Here is a 12,194-nt window from a genome sequence, read left to right as displayed (position 1 = left end):
GACTCCTGCATTGCCGGGGGTTGGACTAGAATTCAGGCATCCCCAAACTTTGGCCCTCCAGATGTTTTGGACTACAATTCCCATCATCCCTGACCACTGGTCCTGTTAGCTAGGGATCATGGGAGTTGTAGGCCAAAACATCTGGAGGACCGCAGTTTGGGGATGCCTGGACTAGATGATCCTTGTAGTTCTTTCCAATTCTATAATTTGATTATTCTAGTACACAGTTTGTAGGTATTGCCACATCCATGGCTTTACAGTATAGTTAAACCTCTCCACTATTGCCAGCTTGACTTCATTATGGGTCTAAAGATGATGGCTCCCATGCTGTTTTAACAATTGACTCACTTTTTTTATTTAAAAGGTGTTTTCCTCAATCTGTTTGCAATTTCGGAGGCATTCAACTGACCTTGACAACAACTCTGAAGGCCCTGAACAGCTCTGCCCTCTTTTTGTCTTTCAAAGGTACAGTCTAAGCAAATTTGGATAATATATCCACTACTGTTAGAATAGATGTATAGTCATTATGTTTCTCTAGGAATCTGCTAAATCTGCTTGCCACTGTAAATCAATATCTGAAACAATTGTCTTGGTTCTTTTAAAGTGAATCTTGGCCAGTTTATGCAGGCTGTAAGCAACCTGATCTATAAACTATGCTTTAACTTGGTTTTTAGTTACAAGTTTTGCTTAACTTAGACACTTCTCTAAAAAGGTGTTCCACTCCTCCAAAACTTCCCTTTTCAGTAAGGAAGTCATCACACAAAGGCAGCTGTTTGAATCAGTAGATTTTGTCTAACAACAACAAAAACAGACAATTGTTTAACTACATATATATATAACGTACATGATCACTCTCATCGATTATCCCATCAATGTAATACACACCTCTGGAACACCTATAGGGGACATTTCTTCATAGATAGAGACTGGCATCATTGTCTCCTAAAATACGTTACCTTCATCAGTGCTTGAGGAACCTTCTTCTCCACTGCTGTCTGCTGAAGCAGAGGCTGAGTTTTTGGTGGTGTATCGTTCATGTACTTTAGGTTTCTTAAAGTTCCCAGGAATTTATCACACATTTGTAATCAGGAGTCTAAAAGCCTCAGGCAGCTGCTTCGTCTGTCTAAGAAATACAGCCCATACACTTAAATAAATAAATTTCACAAAGGTCTTCTTCATTTGCTGGAGGGACTAGGCCAACAATAAACTGCAAAGGCTCAACGGAGGATGCCATAGGCACAGATTGAGGTGAATGCCCCAAGGCATCTCACATACCCCACCCCAGAGGCATGCTGCTGTCTTCCGAGGAGCTCATTGTTCAAGGTGCCCATGGCTTAGGGTTAGGTTTATTCTGTTGGTGAGGCCCACCTCAAAAGGACTAGACCCTCTGAAGAAATTTCAAACTCTAGCCCATATTGAAGGGACTACAGAGAGGCTCTTCATACAGCCACCTCCAGTGGTACAATCCCAAACATTTAGGATTAGCACCCACACCATAGGTCATGGAGACTTGAAACTCTCTTCATCAGAGCAATGGCAACAAGTTGGTCGCATACAAAGGTTGCATGAGATGCTAAAACAAACCTTTTTTAAAAAAAAAACTTCTTTATTATAAAATGTTTATCAAGACATATAAAAATGTAGTAAAATGTGGGATGTCTGTGAAAGGGAGGCAGCTTCTGATGAAAAGGGGGTGGGACCGCCTGTCACTTTTTAATGACAAAAAAGTTTGTATATTCTCCAGACCTGTACACTAACTTGTCCAGTGCAGGCCAACCCTTCTCCAGCAGCACCCACTAGCTGTTACCTGTGGAGCTGCCAACCTACTCACACCAGGCAGTCTCCTTGCTCTGGCAAATTCTGGGATAGGTAAAAAGGTAAAGATAAAGGACCCCTGGATGGTTAAGTCCAGTCAAAGGCAACTATGGGGTGTGGCGTTCATCTCACTTCAGGCCGAGGGAGCCGGCGTTTGTCCATGGACAGCTTTCCGGGTCCTGTGGCCAGCATGACAAAACCGCTTCTGGCACAACAGGACACCATGACAGAAGTCAGAGAGCATGGAAATGTCGTTTCCCTTCCCGCCATAGCTGTACTCCGTCGCGTGGATTCAAACTGCCGACCTTCCGATCGGCAATCCCAATAGACTCAGTGCTTTAGACCACAGAGCTCCCTGCGTCCTTCTGTGATAGAGAGCCAGTCAACAAGTGATGCTGTCTCTACGGTGGGCAGCAACTAGCTGTACATACACACACACTCCTCTCCGGGGCTGAGCATGCATAGGATACAATGGTCATTCTGCTAGCATATATCCAGTCTTGGCAAAATGTGAGTACAGGATTGCTCTGTATCTGAAAATAATATACTGTATGTCGCTTGCCAGTGTACTAACCAAGGAAATAAAAAGTTACCATGAAAAAGTTGCCCATCCTTTCAATTCAAACAGCTTATCGGAGAAAAAGTATCGAGTGCAAATTGAAACGAGACATGGAAGCTGTTCCAAGAATTGGCTTCTTTTCATTTGTTGTCAAAAACCCACATTTGCTCATCTGGTCACATTTAGCAGAGGCCCTTGTCACTTATTTATTGCAGAGGGCTCTTTTCTGACTGGGATTAAGACGTCCGAAAGCTCCCGAGAGGACAATTCATCATAACACAATATAGAGTGTGAATAATGGACGCTCACAATAGGCTCAGCTGACACAGGAGAGCAAACGGCGGGTGAATTGAGGTCACACACTTGATGTGAAGACATCGGACAATGTCTACTAAAGCTGTCAATCAACCATTAGAGAGGAAAGTGTCATGAATATGAAACAGGGAAGCAGCAGATTGGCTTTGGTTACCACATTCCTAACAGCTAAGAGAGCTCTAGTTAATGAGCATTGCTTGCTGTGCGTACCAATTCGGTTCTAACTGTCACTATTGCTTATACAGGCAAAGCAAAATTATTCAGCAGAAAAAGGTTCCAGCATACAAAGCAGTCTATTTCTGCTTTTGTTCCTCCTACAGGTTAAATGGGGGGCGGGGAGCATCTATTCTACCATTTTTGCACCAAAAGCAGACATATGCATAAGGCAATTTTAATTTTACATTTTATGCTGTTTTTTGTTTTGTTTTTTAAAAAAATGAACTTATTGATCTTTCAACAAAAATAGCTATAGAATTACCTTATTTGGGAACAAAAAATATCCCATTCATGACAGGAAATAAAATAGTTCCAAGAGTGTAAAATTTTAAGTGTAAGTAGATGAAATGAAAGGGGTGGGGTTGCTCATGAACACAGAAGTGGATTTTGATTTCATTTTAAATTAGTGTTTACGTACATGGGCTAGGATCAATTAAATTCAGTAAATTTAATTTACAGCATAATCTTATGCATTTCTAAAGTGTGTCCCTTTGAACTGCTCTATACTAAGTGCAAATAGGTCTATAGTCATATCGATCTGAGATGATCAAGAAAAAAAGCCCCAGTTTAAATCACTGTTTCAAATAAACTATTCCATTTCCAAAATTAGTGTGCATACTAACATGAAACCATTAAAAGACCTGATTTGCAACTAGAAATAAAACATTCACACAACCTAGCAACATGCTTTGAAAACTATACAGTTCATGTGCCTATAGAATTATAGTTGCTTGAAGGCAATTGTGAAATGAATCAATTTCTGTTTGTCTCTCTCTGGACAAATGCAAGGCAGACCACTATGCAGTTCTTTTACCTGAAGATTAAAGCCTGGATCCAATCAATCTTATTTTAGTTCCATGAGCTGTGAATGACAATCCCTGTCCCTACACCCTATGGCAAATTATTTTTGAAATTGAGCAGAGTATCAGAAACAGCTTATTAAATGTCAGAGGGTCAGCTATTAAAAAAACACCTCCCTGGGTATGCTAAATCAAATGCTTTGCATAACCTGCACAGCTCCTCCGATCCTGACCTAATTGCCCAGATCTTAATAGTAGCAAGTGTTGGTTATTACTAGGTCAACAGAGTTTCACCATATAGATTTCCATAGTATTTGGTTGGGTCAAAGATACTGATAATGTGCTCCCATGATGCATGTAACGCATGACCTCCTGTGTCATATTCATAATTCCTGAACTCAGTGCCTGCTTTAGTCATAACACACAGCATGCAGGCCTTGTGCAAATGAGCCTCCATAGTTGGCACACTGACTACCCAGGCGCACGTAAATAGGAAAATGTGTGCATGCTGATCAGACAATACACCTAAATCCAGCTGCAAACCAAAAACAGTGTGAAGGAATACAACCCTCTCCACTTCCATGAAATCGATGCCCTGTGCTCCAAAGGTTCCCAGAGTTGTTCACTAACCTTGTCTGGAGAGGTTCTCCATCCCAGCCTCAACTACAGCAAATCAATGGGCATGACTTTCTAATATCTGAATACTATCAGGCTGGTCCCTTATAAGATGAAGGAAAACCCTTCTATCTAGACCAAATCCTGTACTCTCCGTGCAAGCTGAAAATACACCCTAAACCATGCATGGGTGGGGATCCTGTGTCTCTCCCAATGCCCTTGGATTCAAACTCCCATCATCCCTGGCCTTCAGCCATGCTGACGGGGGATGATGGGAGCTGGATCTCAGCAACATCTGGAGGGACACATTTCCCCTATCCTGCTGCCCTTCAGCACTGAAGCACATTCTCAGTTGACTCCTTAACCCACAACCTATGGCATGCAGAGGCTGCTGGCTGACTACAAACCCCTCTTTTTAATCCATAGTTGGGATTTCTATTTCCATTAATGCTACAGATTATTATTTTTTAACTTCTAGGGAGTTGTTCTGCCAAAAGGAGGACACTTCATTCAGCAAAGGGTGCAATTCCAAGAATGGAATTCCAAGTGAATGGAACCCTGCTTGGACTCTTCGGGTTTCTCCTCTACAGTGTGATGAATCTGGCTGCAACTGTTGCTGGCAATGCAATGTTAACTGTATGGCACCCGAGTGCACTGAAGTACATTGTCTGTCAGTAGGTGGAGCTACAGTATTGCTTTGCTAACACATGAAACAGCAAAGGTACGCTAACTCTAAGGAATAGCCTTAAAATGGCAGGTAAATTATGCAACAGAAAGAGGGCATCCCCAAGGTAAGTGAATTTCTATGATTAAATGGGATGCACAAGGCTCCTTCAAAGTTAACTACTGTTTCACCAAAGGGGGGGGGGGACCCAGCTTATTTTCAGCTAACTGTATTACAGAACGTTATGCAAAGAACTTCCAAACAGCGAAAACACAGGCAGGAGTTGGCTGTGGCATTTCTTAAACTTGCAATATTTTGACTTATTTATCGTCGTGGTCTCGCACTACCCAAATAGGGCTCTCCTGAGGTAATTATAACAGGGCAGCTCTCTCACACTTTCCCTGTGTGTAAACACACACGCCAGAAGTTTTATGTTAAGCATCTCTGCGAAAACAAAAACAGATAAAGAAAGACATTTCGAAAGAAGAAGCCTCTTCCTGCAAAACTGCAAATCTCCACAGCAATTAACTGAAAGGGATTCAAAATATTGTACAAAAGGAAAATAATTTACCAGCAAAAGCAGATTCCCCCCATGTCATATTGATGAGTTTATTGTAAGAAAAAGCTCAATCTTCTTTCACTGTGAATGAGATTTGTGGGCACTCAAAGAGCTTCTGGGCGTCTCTCTTTAGCCAAACTTGACAGGACCCTAATGCACCTTTGCATTTAAAATATGCATGCAGGTGTGGCTCACCTGCCACAATGCTGACTTCCCAGCACTGCCAGTTTTCCCAGAGGAGAGGCAGTTGGGACTATGCAGGTACACTCACAAGGGCTCCAGCTTAGGTCTAGCCCCTGGCCCTGACCTCGCCATCCCCTCACTCATACCTGTCCTGCAGCCAGGAAGGTGGAACTGTGGCTCTTCTCCACCAGGTGAGCTGCTTCTGCATACAGGTTTTAAGAAAGCAAACACCATCAGCAGGAAGGGGACTGATCATTATCCGTATTGCAAAAGGGACAGAGGGGAGATGCAACTCTTTCCTCCTCTGCTGCAGAGGAAAATCCCTCCTCTGAATTTACACTGGGTCCCCCAGTGCCTGCTGAAATTCCACATCTCCTGCATTTAATGTCTGATCCAGTTTGGCACTGACTCTTGGTGTGAATGTGTGAAAAGCAAATATGCCATTTAAAACATGCTTTTATTTCATTTTTATTTCATATATTTAAAATATTTCTTGGGTGTCTTTCCAGGCCATGCCTCTCCAAGACGGCTTACAGTTTTAAATGTTGCAAAATACAAACGGTATTAAAAAAAAACCACGACAGTCCCAAAGAATTTGAAAAAATTCCTAATTAAAAAACAAAACCCAAAATGGCTACCTACCTGTAACCAAAGAATTCGGTACAGTATAAGGCTGCAAAGCTTAAAAGGATGAAAATAAAGTTTGCAAATGGTAAAGCTATCCTTATCCACACCCTAGTTCACAAAATTATGGAGGCCATAAAAAGGATCTAATTCAGGGGTCCCCAGACTACGGCCCACGGGCCGGATGCGGCCCAATTGGCCTTCCAATCCGGCCCGCGAAAGGTCTGGGGATCAGCATGGCCATCCCGCACTTAAAAAAAATTTTTTCAAGCCGAGAGCCAAGCCGAGAGCAATTTTCCTCCTTCGTCGCCATTTCCCCCCTCTCCTTCATCGTGGTTGGCCAGCAGCAGCCAATCAAAAAGTCGGAGTGCTTCAGCCAATGGGTGGGCAGCAGCTGCACGTGCACAGGAGGAAAGGGGCTGTGCAAAGCTGGCCGATCGCCATTTTCAGCAGCCGCTTCTTGCCAGAGCAGAGCCAGCCGGAGAAACCCCTTTCTTTGCTGCCGTTCCACCCTCCGCCGCAAGCAGCCCCTGCTGAAAGGTACGTGGTTTGTGTGTGTGTGTGTGTGTGTGTGTATGTTTCTGTGTTTCTGCTTAGCCGCGCTGCCGCTCCCGCCGCCGGAGCTGGGCTGGCCCGACCTGCCGCTTGAAGAGGAGTTGGCCTGGGCCGCCTGGCCACCGCCCTAATGGCCCCCTCCGCCGCTGCCATTGCCGCTGCCGCCCTGGTGGCCCCCTCCGCCGCCGCCATTGCCGCGGCCACCTTAATGGCCCCCTCCGCAGCCGCCCTGGTGGCTCCCTCCTCCGCCGCCATTGCCGCGGCCCCCTTAATGGCCCCCGCCGCCGCCTGGCCGCCGCCGCCATTGCCGCCGCCGCCCTGGTGGCCCCCTCCGCCGCCGCCATTGCCGCGGCCACCTTAATGGCCCCCTCCGCAGCCGCCCTGGTGGCTCCCTCCTCCGCCGCCATTGCCGCGGCCCCCTTAATGGCCCCCTCCGCCGCCTGGCCGCCGTCGCCATTGCCGCCGCCGCCATTGCCACGGCCACCTTAATGGCCCCCTCCGCAGCCGCCCTGGTGGCTCCCTCCTCCGCCGCCATTGCCGCGGCCCCCTTAATGGCCCCCGCCGCCGCCTGGCCGCCGCCGCCATTGCCGCCGCCACCCTGGTGGCCCCCTCCGCCGCCGCCATTGCCGCGGCCACCTTAATGGCCCCCTCCGCAGCCGCCCTGGTGGCTCCCTCCTCCGCCGCCATTGCCGCGGCCCCCTTAATGGCTCCCTCCGTCGCCACCTGGCCAAATTCTACAATTAAAGGCGCTGGGTGAGTCTCAAGCTCGCCGGCAAGCAAAGCCTCGCTGGCTTGCCCACCTGGCCGTCCCAAACTGAGCGCAAGCTCTCCAAACCGAACCAGAGGGGCGAGTGATCTTTTCGAGGGTTCATCTCATTGGCGAGGAAAAGGCACTTTGCACATGCCTCGCTCAGAGCCGGTACCACGTTACTTAAGTTTGTTAGAGCTTTGTTGCTTTGCCACATATATACCCTCAAAGGGAGTTAGTGAAAAGATGCTTCTTTGCAACTCTTGACTTGCCACTTTATGAACAAGGTTCTCAATTTCCTGCAAGTTGCACAGAAGCTTCTTTATGCTGAATCAGACTATTTATCTAGCCCAGTTTTGTCAGCCCAGCTCTTCAGGGTTTCAGGGGGAGGCCTCTCCCAGTTCTGCATGGAAATGCAATGTATGTTCTCTAACCACCACCGACCCACGACCCTTCCCCTGATGTCCTCCTCACCAGCCCTCTTTGAGCACACCATTTCCCTTTCCTTTCAAGTGTGGCAGGGGGAGGGTGTTGCATTAGACTTGGCTTACATATACTCAAGCCACATCTGTGGTTTTTCCGTGGGGAGCTCCTCCACATGCCTGAGTTGTGGCCAGCACCAACATGAATGGATACATGCATGAAGCAAGCCTTAGCATTGTTACCACCCATCAAGCACAGACACAGCAGACAACTGTTATTAATTACCCCATGCCACCTCATCTCTAACCAGTTTTCTCCCATTGCTTGTTTCCAGGCTTCCTTTGGGAGTTCCAGCCCAGGTTTGGAACAGGAGTTCCTTCTTCTGAGATTCCGGCAGTGCGAAGCTTTTGGGTACGGGTAGGCGCATCTGCCAAAAGATGCTTTGTGTATTTTCTCGCTTTCTTCATGTTAAAAGTCACTTGTTTGGTTCTAGAAGGGCCAAGCCCTGTAGAGCTGTTCTCTCTTGTACAAACCACTTTCTGCTTTGCCAAATGTATATTTTTTCATAAGTATGTCCCCCTGAATTGAGAAGAAATTTCTTATTGAGAAATGAACTTAAAGTTGCAGCCTTGAAATCTGAGATCTTCAGAATTGACTAATGTTCCCCTTTCTTTCCTGCTTAGCTGTTTTCTCTCTTTCCCACAGGCCTCACCCCCAGCTTCTTCGTCCCATCAGTCCTTCCACCTTTTAAAAAGAGGAGACTCTCTCTCTCTCTGCTGCCCACCCAGAGAGAAACGCCAAGGCACCAGGTAAGCAAGCACAGTGGAATGGCCCTTGGCCATATCCAGTGCACATTTTTATGCACATTTTCATGCACAGGGATTAACTCAGTACAGAGTGGAAATAATGTGTTAGTTTAGCAATGCATAGTTAGTTTTCAGAGACGGGCCTAGAATACACATATATTTTATTTTATTCGCTGCTTTGCTTTCTCTTAAGACAGCCCTGAATGGTTATAAAATAGTTAGGGCGATGGCAAATAATCAGTTGTTGCCATTATCATTTTTCTTGCTCTTCTAAGTTTATTGGTATTTTACTGACACCAATTTTCCATCCATAGGAAATCATGTCACGTAAAAGAAAAGTGGACTCCGAGTGCAGAGTTTTCAACGAACAGTGGACATACGACTACTTTTTCACCCAATACAAAGAAAGAGGCGTTTGTCTTATTTGCCACGACACGGTGTCTGTCTTCAAGCAATTCAATATCCAACGACACTACAATACTCACCACAAGGATAGATATTCTTCTTTGACAGGACAATTAAGAAAAGATGAAATAGCGAGACTGAAAACTGCCTTGACAGCTCAACAAAATGTGTTTGTGAAGCGGAAGCAGGAGAACATTTCGTCTTTGCGAGCAAGTTTTCAGATTTCCAGGCTTATAGCCCGCAATGGAAAACCCTTTGTAGAGGGAGAATTTGTTAAAGAATGTATTCTTACAGCCTCCAAAGAGATGTGTCCGGAGAAGACTGAATTGTTTTCCACATTGAGTCTTTCTGGAAGCACAGTGACTCGTAGGATTGAAGAAATGGGGGGAAATTTGCATGAACTTTTGCAAAATTCCTCAGAAAAGCTTCGTTACTTCTCGCTGGCACTGGACGAAAGCACAGATATCCGTGATTCTGCGCAACTCCTAATTTTCATCCGTGGAACAAATGAAAAGTTTGAATTCACAGAAGAGCTTGCTGCACTGCAAAGCATCAAGGGAACAACGACTGGAGAGGATATCTTTGCAAAAGTTCAGCAAACTATCCATGATTTGAAGTTGGACTGGGCTAAACTTGCCAGTATCACAACAGATGGTGCTCCTAGCATGGTGGGGCGTACAAGAGGAGTGGTTGCACGCATCAACCAAGAGATGGACAGACACAATCAGCCACATCCAATAGCAATACACTGCCTTATCCACCAACAAGTGCTGTGTTGCAAAAGATCGCTGAAGTTGGACGCAGTCATGAAAACTGTGGTGTCCTGTGTGAACTTCATTAGAGCTCATGCACTTAACCACAGGCAGTTTCAAGAATTTCTGTCAGAGTTAAATGTTGAGCATGAAGATCTACCATACCACACAGAGGTCCGTTGGCTGAGTCGAGGAAGAGTTTTAAAACGTTTCTACGAATTACTTCCTCAAGTTTATGATTTTATGCTGATGAAAGACAGAGAAGTGCCAGAGCTCCAAGATGACGAATGGAAATGGCTGCTTGCCTTTCTGACTGACATAACCGAGCTACTGAACAGTTTCAATATTCAATTGCAAGGAAAGGGGAAGCTCATTGGTGAAATGTTTGCACATGTGAAAGCGTTCCAAGGGAAATTAGACTTAATTGTTAGACATGTGAAGGAGAAAAACTTTTTTCATCTCCCCACAACTCAAAACCGGTCATTGGGAAATCCAACAGTTCCATTCCCAAAAGAAGCATGTGTGGATTTAGTGGAGAGTCTGCAAAAGGAGTTCCAAACAAGATTTAAGGAGCTTCACATCCATGAAAAGGACATACATCTTTTCCGAAACCCTTTTTGTGTGGACATTGACACTGCAGATCCCATTCACCAAATGGAATTGATTGAACTGCAAACTTGTGATGCTTTGAAAGACGCATTCAAGACAAGCAGCCTTGCAGATTTCTACGCATCTCTCCCCTCAGAGACATATCCAAACATCAGAAACCATGCACTCAGATTTGCAACGGTCTTTGGCAGCACATATGTCTGCGAGCAAACTTTCTCTAGGATGAAACATCTGAAATCTCCCACGAGATCAAGACTGACAGATGAACACTTACATCACTTGCTAAGACTAGCAGTGACCAATATGGAACCAGATATAGACCATCTCATCAGCCAAAAGCAGGCCCATTCTTCCCATTCTTCCCATTGAAGTTTTTGTTGATTACAATCATTCTTTAATTTAAATATTGTATGGTGTTGTTTTATTTAAAATATTATTTTGTGTTGATTAAAATCATTATTTTAAATTTAAATATTGTATTGTTTTCCTGTTTTTTGTGCACCAAATGCAATATGTTCAATGTGCATAGGATTTCGGCTCCCCCCCACCCCGAAAAAATATAGTCCGGCCCAGCGAAGGGTCTGAGGGCGGTGGACCGGCCCCCGGCTGAAAAAGTTTGGGGACCCCTGATCTAATTCTTCCCATTGCCTATTCACAGTCAAGGCAGGGAAATTTGTATAAAAAGGCACTTAGCAACACAGTGCAGAGACCTTTCAGCTGCAATCGAGTGTGAAAGCTTAGTGTCATTCCGTTTCAAAAGGATAATGAACAACACCCATGTATTTCCTAATTAGCACTTCAGCTCCTCGGCCTACACCATTCGGCCTACACCATTCGCAGTGAGGGAGTAGGCTTTTCTTCTTGTCCTCCTCCTTCTCCTAAGAGCATGGCACATCTTTTAACAAAGCCCACCCTGAGAGTGTTTATAAACAAGGATGTTTCAATGAAAATTCAAAAAAATGACAGGAAATACATTTTGGGTTTTCGCATTTTAACTGACTTTGGTCCAATGCCATTGTTGTCTGTCTTTTGCATTCACAATTATAAATAATGACAAAAGGATTACATACTAAGGAATAATACATCATACAATGCTTCGGACACAAGCAAATTCTTTGCAGAAGAAGGCACTCGGGGGCTGAAATATACTCGGAGTCAAGAGTGAATTTCATGCTCTTTATTCAGCTCATAGTCATCAAGGAGGAGAAGAGAAGACGAATGGCTCTTTTCCCAAAACCATCTGCTTATATACATTATTTACACAATGGGCCTTGCGTGATTGGCTACTTCAGGGCTACACCTGTGGGCCAATTATATTGTGGATTGACTTCTGCCTGCAGCCTGATTGGCTGCTCCTACAGGCCAATCAGGTAGCAGATTCACTTCTGCCAGCCGCCTGATTGGCTGCTCCAGCAGGCCAATCAGGTTGCGGATTCACTTCCACCTGGAGTTGGATTGGGTAGCTCCCGCTGATTCTGAATCCTATTGTTCTAGGATTCAGCTCAGTACATAACAGGGGCCTTGCAAGCTTTCACGGTGTCATGCA

General features: G+C 45.1%; 2 protein-coding genes across 8 annotated transcripts in view; one reads left to right on the top strand and one right to left on the bottom strand.

Annotated features, from left to right (window-relative positions):
• The window catches only part of CACNA2D1 (calcium voltage-gated channel auxiliary subunit alpha2delta 1), a 407,398-nt gene that overhangs the window by 228,421 nt on the left and 166,783 nt on the right, over positions 1-12,194 (bottom strand). The gene's annotated exons all lie outside the window — the stretch shown is intronic.
• On the top strand, positions 8,772-11,120 carry LOC118090920 (general transcription factor II-I repeat domain-containing protein 2-like). The gene is made up of 2 exons (XM_035127301.3): positions 8,772-8,885; positions 9,197-11,120. Exon 2 carries the CDS (start codon positions 9,203-9,205, stop codon positions 11,015-11,017), a length of 1,815 nt encoding a protein of 604 aa, XP_034983192.1. The 5' UTR covers positions 8,772-8,885; positions 9,197-9,202; the 3' UTR covers positions 11,018-11,120.

The sequence above is a fragment of the Zootoca vivipara genome, chromosome 9 (assembly GCF_965207765.1).
Source record: "Zootoca vivipara chromosome 9, rZooViv2.hap1.1, whole genome shotgun sequence".
Classification (NCBI taxonomy): domain Eukaryota; kingdom Metazoa; phylum Chordata; class Lepidosauria; order Squamata; family Lacertidae; genus Zootoca; species Zootoca vivipara.
The sequence above is the reverse complement of the archived record's forward strand: the minus strand, read 5'-3'. Positions and strand labels throughout refer to the sequence as shown.